The following is a 15993-nucleotide window of genomic DNA, read 5'->3' as shown; positions in this document are numbered from 1 at the left end:
TATATTTTTGTTGGTTTTCTTTTCTTTCTTTTTCTTTTTTTTTTTTTTATGGTAAACAATATCATTCATCAGAAAAAAGATATTACAGACATCTATCAAGCCAGATGGCTTGAGAAAGAAAATCTGAAAAAAATCCCATCACATTTCAAGTGTTTCAACATTCCAAGCATATTGTCGAGTGCGCTAGTGATCTGAGCAACCTCATTTTCTAACCGACCAACAATCTGAAATTTGTATTCACTAACAAAGATGAAAGTTTCCTTATTTCTGTCGCCAGAATACCAAGCATAGATGAAAAACTAGCTTCATTTTGTAGACCCTGAATCAGTAGCAAATAATCACTCTCAACAACAATCTTCTAGATCCCCATATAAGCACATAGTTTAAGACCTCTGAAAGTTGCTAAAAGTTCAATATCCTCTGAATCGGCAACTTCATTTTCCACCTTACTTGCAGCTATGACAATATCTCATTTTTCATCTCTTAAGACATCCCTAACACCTGCTCTGTGTAAATCACTAAACATGTCCCCATCCACATTTAGTTTTAGAAAACCTGTCTTGAAAGGCTTCCAGCTACAAAGTTTTCTTAACCCACTACTAGCCACAAATTGAATAGCAGTAAACTCCTTCTTCAAAGATAAGGCATGTTCAACTACTTGTCTAGGCTTAATACAAATCTTTTCATTCACCAGCTTATTCCTCCTAAACTAGAAACCCCATGCTAAAAGGAAAAAAATAGCCAGATCTTCATCTCTTCCACCCTCATATATTTTCATAGCAATATCCATCATTGACATCTTTCTTCCCATCTCACCCATCATAGGAAATAAACTACTCCAATAGTTACTTATTTGAGGGCATCAAAATAAAGCATGAGGAAGGTTTTCGACACTTACATTGCATAAACAACAATTGTCTTCTATTAGGACATTCTTTTTTTTTTTAAGATTGGACAGAGTGGGAAGGTCTTCCTTACAAGCCTTCCAAGCAAACATCTTAACTTTATGAGAAATTTTTATCTTCCAAAGGGCCTTCCACAATGAATGTTGCCTTACCCTTTACTGCAATTGATAACTCCTTCAGTGCATCTCTTTCAGTGCATCAACCACTTCTTTTTCAGTATAGAGTCTTGATAACTCTTCATTCATAGAAGATGTCACATTACTAGCCAAGCTTTCCAGAAAATTAGTATGGCCCCGCTCCTTAGCAGTTGAGAACAAGTCCTGAAAGTAGTCCAGTATGATACTATCTCTTGCATCTCCTTCCTGCCATTCACCATTTGCATCATTTAATTTCTTAATAAAATTTCTTCTTCTTCTTCTTCTATGTGAAACTTTTGTATGAAAAAATCAGGAATTTTGGTCTTATTCCTTCAGCCACAATGCTTTTGATCTTGCCTCCACATAATCTCTTCTCTCTTCAGCCAAGTTTGAACATCTACTCTTGCTGAAATGTGTGCCTCTCTATCACCATAGATGGGATCTTTTTCTTGTACATATTGCAGTTTCTGCTTAGCCTTCCTTAATTGTTACTAGACCCTTTCAAATGTATTACGATTCCACACTTTCAATCTCTAGCTGCAATAAGAAATCATTGTCATTACCTCTGCCTTATCATCCCTCTCTAAACTTTGTCTCCATGAATTTTCTACAATCTTCTCGCAACATTTCTCCCCCAATCCACATGGTTTCAAATTGAAATAATTTCTATCTTGATCTTTTTATAACAACCCCTGCTAACTCTAACCAAATGGGCAGATGATCAGAGTAGACCACAGAGCCATGAGTAACACTTGCTTGTGGAAAACAATCAGACCAATGAGAATTAGCTAGGAATCTATCTAATCTTTCACTGATACAATTCCTCCCCTCTCTCTCATTGCACCAAGTAAACATTGGCCTCTAAAGCCTAAATCCCTTAAAGCATAGTGATTAATCAATTCTCTAAAATCACACATTTGCTTCTCAGGTCTTTTCTTATCGCCCCTATTCTCATTCTGATCTACTATTTCATTAAAATCTCCAAAAATGATCCATGGCTTCTCTCTTCTCCATAAGGATTTAATCAAAGCCCATAACATGTCTGCAATTAGTATCAAGGTACCCACAAACACTTGTTATAAACCAACAACAATTTTCATTCTTATTGGTGACTTCAGCTTTAACACAAGCATTAATATGATTTTAAGAGTAACTAAGAATGGAAATATTAACATCCTTTTTCCACAATAAAACAATAACTCCACTTTTCCTTTCACAATCAACAACTAAACAATTAACAAAGCCAAGTTTAAACTTACATTTCTCAACATCTCGAGCTTGCAATCTGTTGGGAGCTGTTCTGACACAGAGACGATTCTAAATAAAAGAGGGACGAAATTTAACGTGGTTCGACAATTGCCTACGTCCACAAATGCTGTAATTTCACTATGAAAATAATTTTTACAGAAAAAATTCTCTCTGCTCACCCACTCTCTTCCTCTCTTCTTTCTCTTCCACACTCTGTCTGCACACACACAGCACACACTCTCTGTTTTCTTTCTACACTTCTCTGCTGCACTCCGTCCGCACACTTAAGCTCTCCTATTTATAGGAGAGCAGATCACTACATTGCAGCAATTTGCTGCATGATGCTTGGGGAGGTGCCTAACAATACAAAAGAGCAAACGGTGCAACGGTGCATTCGGTGTCTTTCGGTGCATATTTCACTGTTCACTGTTTTTGTCTCCACCTGCAACAATCTCCCACTTGGAGACAAATGAGTCTACATATCTTCATAGCAACTATCACAGCAACTTCAAGTCATGCCTTTAAGTACGAATTCCAACTGAAGCTATACACAGCTTCAGTTTGTCAGCAGTAACTACTTTTGTGAACATGTCTGCTGGGTTCTCTGTTCCTCGAATCTTCTCAAGTATCAACTGTCCACTATCGAGAAGAGATCGGATAAAATGGTATCGCAACTGTATGTGTTTTGTTCTGGAATGAAAGGCTGGATTCTTTGCAAGAAAAATAGCACTCTGACTATCACTGTGCAGAATGCCTTTTTCATTCTTCTTTCCCAATTCCTCCAAGAATGACTGCAACCAAACCATTTCCTTCCCTGCTTCAGTTATAGCAACGTATTCCGCTTCTGTAGTTGAGAGAGCAACAATCTTCTGTAACTTAGAAGCCCACGATACAGCTATACCACCTAGCGTATACACAAATCCAGTAGTATTTTTTCTGCTGTCAACGTCACCTGCTAAATCAGCATCTACATATCCCTGTAGTTTTAAACTTGATTTTGTAAAGCATAGTGACGTATCTGAAGAGCCTTGTAGATATCTTAAAATCCACTTGACTGCTTCCCAATGCTGCTTTCCTGGATTACTCATGTACCTGCTCACAGCTCCCACTGCTTGTGCAATGTCTGGCCTTGTACAGACCATGGCGTACATAAGACTACCAATAGCAGATGCATAGGGTATTCTGTTCATGCATTCTTGCTCTTCCTTCGTCTTTGGAGACTGATCCTTAGTTAGTCGAAAGTGACTAGCTAAGGGTGTGCTCACTGGTTTCGCCTTGTCCATGTTAAACCTTCTGAGCACATTCTTTACATACTCCTCCTGGGAGAGCTTAAGAGTATCATTAGACCTGTCTCTAATAATTCTCATACCAAGGATTTGTTTTGCAGCACCCAAATCCTTCATCTCAAACCGCTTTGACAACTGCTTCTTCAGTTCATTGATTTCCTCGATGCTTGACCCTGCAACGAGCATATCATCCACATACAACAGTAGGATAATATAAGTGTTGTCAAAGTTCTTCATATAGCAACAATGGTCAGCCTGCAGTCTTGTAAATCCATTACTGCACATGAAGTTGTCGCAACCATGCACTTCCATTGGGCAGATTGATTAGTACATCTCCTATACCTTCGATTTCCAACGCTTCACCATCTGCTAAGTACACCTTCCCGAAATCACCAGTGATATAATTTTGCATGATTTCTCGGTGTGCTGTAGTGTGGAACGATGCTCCTGAATCTAACACCCAAGATTCAATTTGGTTGTCGACTGAAAGAAGTAAGGCATCTTGGAGATCTTCTGTTGTGGCATTAACAGAGTCATGCTCATTCTTCTTCTTTGCTTCCTTACAATTATTTTTGAAGTGGCCAATCTTGCCACAATTCCAGCACTGTACTTGTTTTCCAAACCTTGATTTACTTCTGCCTCTTCGGGACTTCGATCTGCCCCGATTTGAACTTCTACTAGCTCATCTACCTCTCGTCTCGAGATTTAAGGCAGAATTGGAAGTTGATGCTTCTCCTGTATCTCTTCTGCGAACTTTCTTGCTAAGAATATGGTCCCGGATATCTTGATACTTCATCTTTGTTTTGCCATAAGAATTGTTAACAGCTGTTCTCATGGCCTCCCAGCTCTTTGGCAATTGAGCTAGAGCAATCAGTGCACGTACTTCATCATCAAATTCAATCCCCACTGAAGCTAATTAATTGATGATGGTGTTGAACTCATTCAGATACTGAATAACTGGAGTTCCTTCTGCCATTCTCAAGTAGAATAGCTTGTACATCAAATGCACTTTGTTATTGGTTGATGGCTGCTCGTACATGTCTGATAGAGCTTTCATCAAATCAACCGTGGTCTTCTCCTTTCCCACATTGTGTGCAACTGATCTTGACAGTGTTAGTCGAATGACTCCCAACACTTGTCTATCAAGGAAACTCCAATTTTCATTGCTCATATCATCTGGCTTTCTTCCTAGGAGTGGAAGATGTAGTTTCTTCCCATAGAGATAATCCTATATCTACATTCTCCAGTAGGCAAAGTCTGTACCGTCAAATTTCTCGATACCAACACCTTTAGCTTCTTCTCCAGCCATAACTTTATAAATGAGTTCAAACTCAAACAAACAAAGATCACCGTTGCGTCCGAAACACTCGAATTAGCTGGAAATGAGTCCGGAATGATTCAAATAGTTTGTCAGTACTATTTGATCATCGCGATGGAACTCCAATTGGCGTGATCTAGCCCAAAATGATCTGCAACACGTGGATGGTTCAGATTCAATGTACTGATGCCGAATCTCAAAATTTCGACCATACGGATGAGTCCAGAATGATCCAAATAGTTGGAAAGCACTATTTGATCGTCGAAATCGGACTCTAAATGGCTAAGATCTAGCCAAAAACAGATCTGAAAAATGGACGGTTCTGATTTGTCTGGCGCGTGAGATACACGCACTGCACAGTGCGCGTGGGCAAACACGTGGGCGCGTGTACTACACGCGCTACAGTACTGTGTGCGCATGAGGGAGAGTAAGGCGCTTGTGACACACGCGCCGAACCTCTGTAGGGCGCGTGGGGGCGCATGTCCTTCACACGTCTTCAACCTCTGGAGCGCGTGAGGGCGTGTGGGCGCGTGTGGTGCACGCGTCTTTAACCTCTGGAGTGCATGGGGGAGCGTGGGTTACAGCAGATGCACGTGCCGATCTTCTAGGGGCGCGTGTAGCCTCGTCTAACCTCCGTTTTCGATTCCGTTTGCGGCAACGGATTCGTCTTGACGCGAGGAACACCGTGGAGTTGTCAAAAATTGATTTTGAACAACTTGAATTTTTGGACAGCTCGAACCAGTGCTCTGATACCAGTTGTTGAGAGCTGTTCTGACACAGAGACGATTCTAAATAAAGGAGGGATGAAATTTAACGTGGTTCGGCAATTGCCTACGTCCACAGATACTGTAATTTTACTATGAAAATAATTTTTACAGAAAAAATTATCTCTGCTCACCCACTCTCTTCCTCTCTTCTTTCTCTTCCACACTCTGTCTGCACACACGCAGCACACACTCTCTGTTTTCTTTCTACACTTCTCTGCTGCACTCCGTCCGCACACTTAAGCTCTCCTATTTATAGGAGAGCAGATCACTACGTTGCAGCAATTTGCTGCATGATGCTTGGGGAGGTGCCTAACAATACAAAAGAGCAAACGATGCAACGGTGCATTCGGTGTCTTTCGGTGCATATTTCACTGTTCACTGTTTTTGTCTCCACCTGCAACACAATCTGGTTTCTCGTAAAAGTAAATAAATAAATTTAAAAAAAATCGGGCCCTTCCTTCGTGACTAGGTCTCGAAGAGTGCAAATGCCTCGTGGGTTCCCAAACCCACGAGCATTTCAGCTTATTATTTTCATGGCTCCGAGAGAGGCTGAAATTCAGCCACCGCCAATATCCTTTTTTGTTCCTCACTTTGATCCCCATCGAAATTCTTGTGAGACTTATTCTTCTTAGAGACTCTTTCTCTAAACCACTCGGTTCTTTCCTCTTCTTGATCGTTGTCTTTTGATGAGAAATGTGTTTCTAGGTCGAGGATGGCTTGTTAAATTGGGACATGCATTTCCATTTTTAGTCTTACCCGAATTGGATAGTCCCGACCTGAAAGCAAGCAGAACTTTTGCTTGGTTATTTCTAGCGGAGTTTCCAAAACTAGAGTTCCGAATTTATTTCCAAACATGATCGATTTTCTGACCCGTTTTGTTGGAAAAAAAATAAAAAAGAAGAAAGAAAAAAAAGGACCCCGCAAATTTCTAACAAATTTCACTCAATCACATGTTACATTATTAATTAGCATAACAAACGAAAAGAGCTTAAATGTAAGATGTGCAGTTCATATCCCATATAAATAAATAAATAAATAAAATGTTAAAATCTTTGTATTTAAGTTAGAGAGAGACAATAAAAAGAAAAACACAAAGTCAGTTTCATGGGAAGAAAAATTCAAAAACTCAGAGAGAGAGAGAGAGATATTATTCATTTCTTGTTCTATCTAGTTTGCATGATTCAAATGGTGAGATTTCTACCAAAGCAAGCAAGGAATCCCTTTTTGAATTCTCTCTTTCTCTTGATCTTTCTCATTTGTTTGTTTATTTTTTGAACAAATTCTTCAAAATCTTTCATATATGCAAAAATTCCAAGATGACAGACAGAGTCTATCCTTCTTCCAAGCTCATCGCCATTAACAGCATAGCCACCACCAATGCTAATAACACGACAACCCCAGCCACCGGCCCACCACCCCTATCAAGCCCCAACCATAGCAACCTTACCGACATCCATCACAGTATCACAACCACTGACACCAATTCAGCTGACATGTCTTGTGCTGCTACTACTTCTAGTCACTCCTTGTGGTGACTCTTCTCATTTCTACCGCTGACTTGGAAATCGGTTAATAATCCAATTCTGAACTATTTTTCTAGAACGATTACGGAAGGTTCCAAATTCCAATCCAATTGTTTTTGAATTAGTTAACTTAATTCAGAACAGGTCAAAATTTTCAGTTAAAGTCGATTACCGGTTATTTTGTTCACCCGAATTAGAGTGATACCCCAATTTTATTAATAAATGTTTATTTAGGGCAGATTGGAAGTTACAATTAAATCAATCGCATCTTAATTGGCAATTATAACTTTGTGTAAATCTAACTTATATGATGAAATCATATGTAATTCAATATATATGATCATCATTGCAAATATTTTCTGTACCAAACAAGACTATATATATACTTGTGGCACTATTATTATAATTACTATATAGCACCAAATATATATATATATATATGTGTGTGTGTGTGTATGTCAATATTTTTCATGCAAGAAAGATTTATGTGCACGGCTGGAATTTAAATTTATGTTAATATGCATACTTTCTTGTTAGATGTCATCATGGCTCATGAATTTATTTGCAATAATAATATTGCCTTCCAATTAATTTCTATTTTAAGATCATACTTGTACTGATCATGCCGAATACATAAAGATCATGACTGACTAGATCGATCGATCATTCGATCTGACGCGCGCGGGGGCTAGCTAGCTAGCTAGTAGTACGTATATGTGTGTTAAGTAAATTAAAAAAATTAAGATTTTAATTAGTAACTGATCATGAAACAGAAATTAAATGGAAAATAGAAAGCGAGAAAAGCGAAGAATTAAAAGGGTACTAGAAAAAGCTCTTGATGCATGCATGCCCCATATATCAACAATCGTACTACCGGCCGATTGGATATCTGATAATGCTCTAACTATAATAGGACAATGCTACGGATCCCTCTGCCTCGTCCCGCTAGTTAGTGCCTTTTTTTTTTTTAACACATAATTTTTTGACACTCTTAAATATTTTTTAAAAAATAAAAAAAAATTAACAATTTTATTAAACAATACTTTCTTAATCACGAAGTAAAAATAAAAAAATAAATAAAAAATTGAGCGGCATCCAAGCATTTTCGAATTATAATAGCAGATATTGTACTCATGATTAATTAATTGTCATGCGCGCGCACAGCAGCGGCTAATTTCTATATAATATTAAAGTTTCATCTTATTTTGTATTAAATATATCACATGCATGTAATATCACATGCATGTAAGACCCTTTGGGGTTTGGAATTGAACAAGATATATATAAGGAAAAATCTAGTTGTAAGCATAACTGTATACTAATATATATACCAATCTAATGTGATCAGTTAAAAAATAAATTTTATTAAAAATAGTATTAATTTAAATTTTAAATATGAAAGAATCAGTATTGATATATAAATTAGTATACAACTTACTTTTACGTAACAAAACTCTATATATAATATCGGCCTTGACCCAAAATGGGCCTCAAGATCAATGCCCGCATATATGCATTTGGTAAACAACTAATTAAAAGCTTGCAATTGGATCGGTACAATTAATGATATTTATTAAGGCATACATCATCATGTATATCTATATAAGTTTGTCAAGCTAGCATATCGATATAATTAATCGATGCTAGCGCGCAGCTTGTAATCCAAAGTTAAATACCGAAATGTACGTGCCGAAACTAGTTCAAGCAATCCATTAATATTAAAAAGCATATGTGTGCGTATATATATATATATATAATATATATACATATTAGAGACAAAAGCTTTAATTTGGCTGGCTGCAATATGAATGCATGACTACGATCATGATATATATTCGCCTGAGATTAAAACCCGGCCAGCGATGATCAATATATATCGATCGATCGGGATTTGTGATTGTTCATATATAATATACATATCTATATGCAGTATGGCAGGCTACCAGTACCTATATATATATATATGGTGCGGATGAAGCTAACTAGCGAATATTAATTAATTAAGGTAGATCTCCCAGTACTCGTGGAAGGCTAGCTGCATATATAATGGGAATCATGCATGCAGGCTTCGTCAATTAAGTACTAATTAAATGTCCCATCCACAGGGCCAAGTGCGTGCATGCATGCATGCTAGCTAGCAGCTAGCCGATCGGCCATGCATGCATGTTTTTTCTTAATTAGCATGTTAATTAATGAATGCAGCTTGGCTCACTCAAGCATCCTTAACTGCCAAAATAACGTACGATATTATTCCTTTGGCCGGATTAATTTGATCCGCATTAATTGTTTGATTCTTTAATTATTAATTAAGGAATTACTGAATCAATACTAATTACTATTTTTGGACTTCCAATATATAATTAACGCGCGATCGAGAAGCTACTCGGTCGACCGAGCAGATTAATTTCAATGAACGCTCAAGAAATACAAAAGTTACTAAAATTTTATTTTATTCGATCGAGGAATCAGGCCGGAGGCCAGCCGGTAGGATATGATCATTAAGGTATAAAGATATAAATTTAAAAAAAAAAAGGATAATGTGTAACATTTAAAGTGTAACATGTGTATAGTGTTGTTGACCTATATATATATATATATATATATATATATATATTATGTATATAGGTTGTTAATTAAATATTGATCAAGTAGTGTTACGAGACAAAGATATTTGATTATTGTCGAGATGCGTAAAAGCTAGCATGACCGAGATCAACACGCGGGACACACGTACGTACTTCGCGATCGAGCTAGGAAGCCTCTGGTCATTTTCTTATCAATGTGCCACACACAATGGTTGACGGTCAAGGCCACACATGCATCGAGGTCGGCCACATTCATCGACCAATTCATGTGGAGTACTAGCTACTCCTAATAAAGAGTCTTAATTATTAATTAAATATCCCACGACGAAAACATTGAATGATCCCATGGTGGTATCTATGCCTCACATGGGATATATATTATTAATTAAATAGTCCACGCATGATGAGGATCATTGACCTTATAACCTGAGATTTTGACCCCCAAGAAATTAAAATCCCCAAAAAAAAAAACAAAAAACAAAAACAAAAAGAAAGAGGGCGCGGATCGATCGAGGATTGATAAAATTGGGAATTAGCGCGCACTAATTGATTATAATAATCCTAGATCCACTAGTTTGCGTTTACAAATTAAGTGGGTATGGTGGAATTGATATAATGGTTACCGAGTGCCGATCGAGACGATATATCAATCGGTCATTATGGATTCCATTACTGGAGGTACCGGATATATTGTTGTCGGATCACGAAATACGCACTACTAATATATATTGTTTTAAATTCACATTAATAATGAAAACAAATGACATTCTAGTCAATTGTGGCTGCTCGGTGATATCAGTGGAGGCTAGCTAGCTAGCCTAGCTGTTGTCTTACATATATATATATATATATATATATATGCAAGGATAGATAGCCAGCTACCAAATATCTATCCCACTCCGATCGATCGAGCACATGCATGTTGAATTAAGCGCATCCATAACATGAGGTGATCAGGGCTTAGATATATTATATAATTAATTAGTACTAAATCTCTGTCTAGCTACATGATAGATAATATATATATATATATATATATATGTGGTTTTCTTTAAATATTTTGGTTGAAAAAGTCAGTTTCAATAATGGACTGACTTTGAAGATTCCAACTGCGCTTTTAATCACCTGATCTATTAATCTTCTTTCATGGCTTCTTATGATCAAGTACATACGACGTAAATATATGTATGCATGCATATATATTTCTGTGTATTCGTGTGTTTGTGTTTTTATTAACATAATTTGGATTTAGTATTCCGCGCGCGGCTTATTTTCATCGTATATATATATGACTATATATTAATTTCGTTTGCTGTGTTAATTTGTAGTACGTACAATCCATGCACCATGAAGATCATGTACTCGTGGCTTCTGGGAATGATTTTCTACAATGGGCTTTTTATTAGCACCGGTACGGTTGCTTCTCCAAGACCGGATGTCGTTAACATTGGCGCCATTTTGTCCTTCAATACTTCCGTTGGGAAAGCTGCAAAACTAGCGATAGAAGCTGCAGTCCACGATGTGAATTCCAGTCCAGATGTTCTCAATGGAACTAAGCTAATACTTGCGATGCAGGATACAAAATTATCTAGCGGATTTCTGGGAATTGTTGAGGGTACGTCCTCTGCAACAATGTCTTACGTCTTCTGTTCTTGTTCACAGTTTTTCATTACTACTTCCTTGACAATTTATTTCCGGTTATTTCTTATACAGCTCTGCGGTTTATGGAGAACGATACAGTGGCCATAATTGGTCCCCAGCAATCAGTTATAGCTCATATAATTTCACATATTGCGAATGAGCTCCAAGTCCCTCTATTATCCTTTGCCGCAACTGACCCTACCCTGAATTCACTTCAGTTCCCTTACTTTTTTCGAACAACGCAAAGCGATGGCTTCCAGATGGCAGCCGTGGCAGATATTGTTGGCTACTACGGATGGCGAGATGTAATAGCAATATATATTGATGATGATCATGGCAGAAATGGGGTTTCTGCTTTAGGGGACAAGCTAGCCGAGAAGCGTTGTAAAATCTCTTACAAAGCACCTATGAGCCCCAAATTAAGTAGGGAAGAAATCACCAGAACACTTTTGAAGGTTAATTCAATGGATTCTCGGGTTTTTATCCTCCACATTTCTGCTACCTGGGGTCTAGATGTACTTATAAATGCGGCCCGGGAAATGAATATGATGCGAAGTGAATATGTGTGGATAGCCACCGATTGGCTCTCCACAGTACTTGACACGGAATCTTCCCCGAATTCAGCGGCAATGGACAGTATTCAAGGGGTTCTTACGTTACGCATGCATATTCCGGATTCAGAACCCAAAAAAAAACTTTTTTCTAGGTGGAACAATATTTTGACTGCATCAAATTATACAGAAAACAGTCGTTTTGGACTAAATACTTATGGTATGTACGCCTATGACACTGTTTTGCTTCTTGCTCATTCACTTGATGAATTTCTAAATCAGGGGGGGAACATATCCTTTTCAAACGATACAAGTTTGACCGAGTTTCAGGGAGGAAGATTGCAGTTTGATGCTATGAGTATCTTTGATGGAGGGAACAAGTTGCGTGATATCATTTTAAGGGTTAATATAACAGGTGTAACTGGAAATCTAAAGTTCACTTCGGAGGGGGACCTCTTTCACCCTGCATACGAAGTCATCAATGTCATTGGCACAGGAATTAGGACAATTGGTTATTGGTCCAATTCTTCAGGCTTATCAGTTAATTTTTCTGATCCAGACAAACACAATGCCAACTCAAAACAGCAACTATATGGCGTAATCTGGCCTGGCCAAACCACTAAAAAGCCTCGTGGGTGGGCTTTCTCAAACAACAACGGAAGGCAACTTCGCGTTGGAGTGCCAAACCGTATTAATTATCGTGAGTTTGTCTCGCGGATAGAGAATTCTGATAATTCGTATGGTGGCTTTTGCATTGATGTATTTAATGCTGCAAAGGAAGAATTACCATATCCAGTCCAATATAAGTTCGTTCCATATGGGGATGGACATAAGAATCCAGTAACCTTGGATCTTTTGCACATGATCACAACTGGTGTAAGTAGAAATTAATTAATATATTACTAGAAGTTTCTTTAGCTTAATTTGTTATATAGATATAGATATAGATCATGTGTATGAAGCTCTAGCTGTGTTGCTATTTCACTGGTTTAATTTCCTGATGATCTTTTTAATGAACTCCATATATATATATATATATATATTTAGGCCTTGGATGCTGTGGTTGGCGACATTACAATTACCACAAACCGGACAAAGATGGTGGATTTTACGCAGCCATATATCGAGTCTGGGCTAGTGGTAGTGGCCCCAGTTTGGAAGTTGAACTCTAGCGCTTGGGCTTTTCTGAGACCATTTACTCCAATGATGTGGTGTGCCACAGGTGTATATTTCCTTCTTGTGGGAGCAGTTGTATGGATCTTGGAGCGCAGGACGAATGATGAGTTTAGGGGACCTCCCAGAAGACAATTTGTCACCATCATATGGTGAGTCCATATGTGTGTGTATATATATATATTCCTCCACTTGTATATCATGCATGATCTTGACGATGGATAGATATTGTGAAGCTGTATATATAAAATGAAAGGTCAAGAAATTAAAATTCCTTCATGAATTGGTGATGCTAGTTTGGATACAAAATAGAGTACTCAAATGTATAGTCTTCATGAATCTTGAACCTGATCTAATATATATATGATCCCCCGGCCAAATGCTAATCTGGTGCATGGTGTACTTAATTTGCAGGTTTAGCTTTTCAACATTGTTTTTCTCTCACAGTAAGTAGCGATTTTTTATTATAATGCCCTAGCTAGCAGCCAGCTGATCATCTAGCTAGCTATATATTATAGATAATTAATATATTATATATACATGTACGTTCGTAGGAGAGAGGATCGCGAGCACTCTGGGTCGGTTCGTGCTGATAATATGGCTGTTTGTAGTCCTAATACTGAACTCGAGTTACACAGCAAGCATGACATCAATCCTGACAGTGGAACAGCTATCATCCCCAGTGAAAGGGATCGAAAGTTTAGTAACAAGCAGTGAACCAATCGGCTTCCAGAGAGGTTCATTTGCTGAAAATTATTTAACAGACGAGCTCAACATACACAAGTCCAGACTAGTTCCTCTGAATTCGATAGCAGAATATGAGAAAGCATTGAGGGACGGTCCCAGTAAGGGTGGAGTTGCTGCAGTGGTTGACGAGCGTGCATATATGGAGCTCTTCCTTTCCACCAGATGCGAATTTGGTATAGTTGGTCAAGAGTTCACCAAAATGGGCTGGGGTTTTGTAAGTATAGAATTTTCCACATATATATATATATATATATAATAATCTAGCTAGCTAGTTATTTATAAACCTATATATATATAATATATAGCTTTGTGCTGCGCGCATGAACTACTCTGCATCATTACTTGGTTGAGCTACGTACTAATTAACAAGCGCGGCATACTGCAGAAAACATTGATCATGAAGTGCTGGAATTAATGCGCATGCATTTTCAATTAATTAACCTGCACACAAGTGGAAGGATTAATTAATATTACTCGTAGTGGTATATATCCAATTACTTTGAGTCGCTAACTCGATCATGCAGTAGTGAATATTGCAAACCAGGAGAACCACACAAAACGAGATCGGATCTCCATGTCAGCATTAATTAATCGTTCATGACCATCATGCATGAGTGCTTATAGAATTTGCAACATGTTCAGCACAATACATGAATATCGATCCACATATTAATTATTAATTTTTTCTCTCAAATATAATTTCTTTTATATGTATATATATATAAGGCCATGTATGCATGCACTCTTATAATTAAGAATATAATATGCCATGCATTCTTATATATAAAGCGATCATGTGGTTAATTAGGCATTTCCACGAGACTCGCCACTAGCAATTGACATGTCAACAGCGATCCTAACACTGTCAGAGAACGGGGGTCTACAGAGGCTTCACGACAAATGGCTCACAAGAAGTGCATGCAGCTCTGAAGGTACAAAGCAAGGCGTCGATCGCCTACAACTCCAAAGCTTCTGGGGACTCTTCATACTCTGTGGCTCCGTTTGTCTTCTTGCTCTCCTTTTTTATCTCATCAAGATGATACGTGAGTACACGAGGCATTCCGGACAGATCAGTCCCCAATCTGGGCGTCTCCGATCCTTCCTTTCATTTGTTAAAGAAAAGGAAGATCATCATCATGAGGAAGCAGAAGGGAAAAGCGAGTCGAAAAGTTCAAGGTCAATTAGGGATCAGAGGGTCCACAGTAATGGAAGAGTGCATGGAGAGATCATGATGACTCCTTAGTAAACGGTTCCCATGCATGTTAGTTTTTAATTTTTATGCTGGATATATATATATATATATGTAGCTTAATTATTTCCTTTTACTACTTCTGGATCAAACTAGCTCTAGCTAGTAATTAATAACTTTTTAACTTTCCCTAGCTATCTGCGTGACGTGATAATGACGTTGGGTCTCCACAAAGTCATGTATAATGGATATTATATGTACGTTATACGTACAAGCTGGACCTGATCATCAATATATATATATATGCATACAAGTATACTGCTCATGTTATTATTATTATTATTATATATATATCATGTGGTGGAGAATGGAGATTATCTTATTCGATCTAATGGACATACTCAAAAGTGTTTTTTCTATTTGTTCCTCAAAATTTTAAAATTTTCTATTTAGTTTGGAAGTGGCTATTATATATATATATATATATATATATTGTCCAAAAAGAACGTCCTGGTCATATATAAAAGCATAAAGTTACAACATTTTTATTGGCAGGGTTGACTACAGAGACCACTCATATGGGTGGTCCTCCGGCCAACAGAAACAATGACAAAATTAAGCATGCAAGGGGGTCCTACATATTTTGTTCCTTCCTTCCTTCCTTGTACACTATGTAGGTACTATATATGGGACCAGTAGTTCATTTATTTATGGACTCCGGGGTTGTCACAATTTCTTTTTTTCTCATTATTTTTATAATTATTTTAACTAAATATAATCAGTTAATAGATTAACTAATGAGAATGAAATAGATCAAAAGTTATTGTTTGTCATCTGAAAAAAGAAGGGATCTGTTAAGGTAAGCATCATTGCCTTAGCTAAGGTCTTTTTCTCTGTTTCACCCACATGAAAATTATGCGCCT

At 37.6% G+C, this 15993-nt stretch overlaps 1 protein-coding gene across 1 annotated transcript; it reads left to right on the top strand.

Moving 5' to 3' along the window:
• The first annotated feature begins 10650 nt into the window (after positions 1–10650).
• Positions 10651–15298, top strand: LOC122315317 (glutamate receptor 3.6-like). The gene is made up of 7 exons (XM_043131171.1): positions 10651–10718; positions 11098–11384; positions 11483–12837; positions 13009–13286; positions 13549–13580; positions 13689–14095; positions 14690–15298. The coding sequence occupies exons 1-7, from the start codon at positions 10714–10716 to the stop codon at positions 15122–15124; spliced, it is 2799 nt and encodes a 932-aa protein (XP_042987105.1). The 5' UTR covers positions 10651–10713; the 3' UTR covers positions 15125–15298.
• The last annotated feature ends 695 nt before the right edge of the window (positions 15299–15993 follow it).

This window comes from Carya illinoinensis, chromosome 7 (assembly GCF_018687715.1).
Source record: "Carya illinoinensis cultivar Pawnee chromosome 7, C.illinoinensisPawnee_v1, whole genome shotgun sequence".
In the NCBI taxonomy this organism is placed as follows: domain Eukaryota; kingdom Viridiplantae; phylum Streptophyta; class Magnoliopsida; order Fagales; family Juglandaceae; genus Carya; species Carya illinoinensis.
Note: the sequence above shows the minus strand (reverse complement) of the source record. Positions and strands in the feature narration are given on the sequence as shown.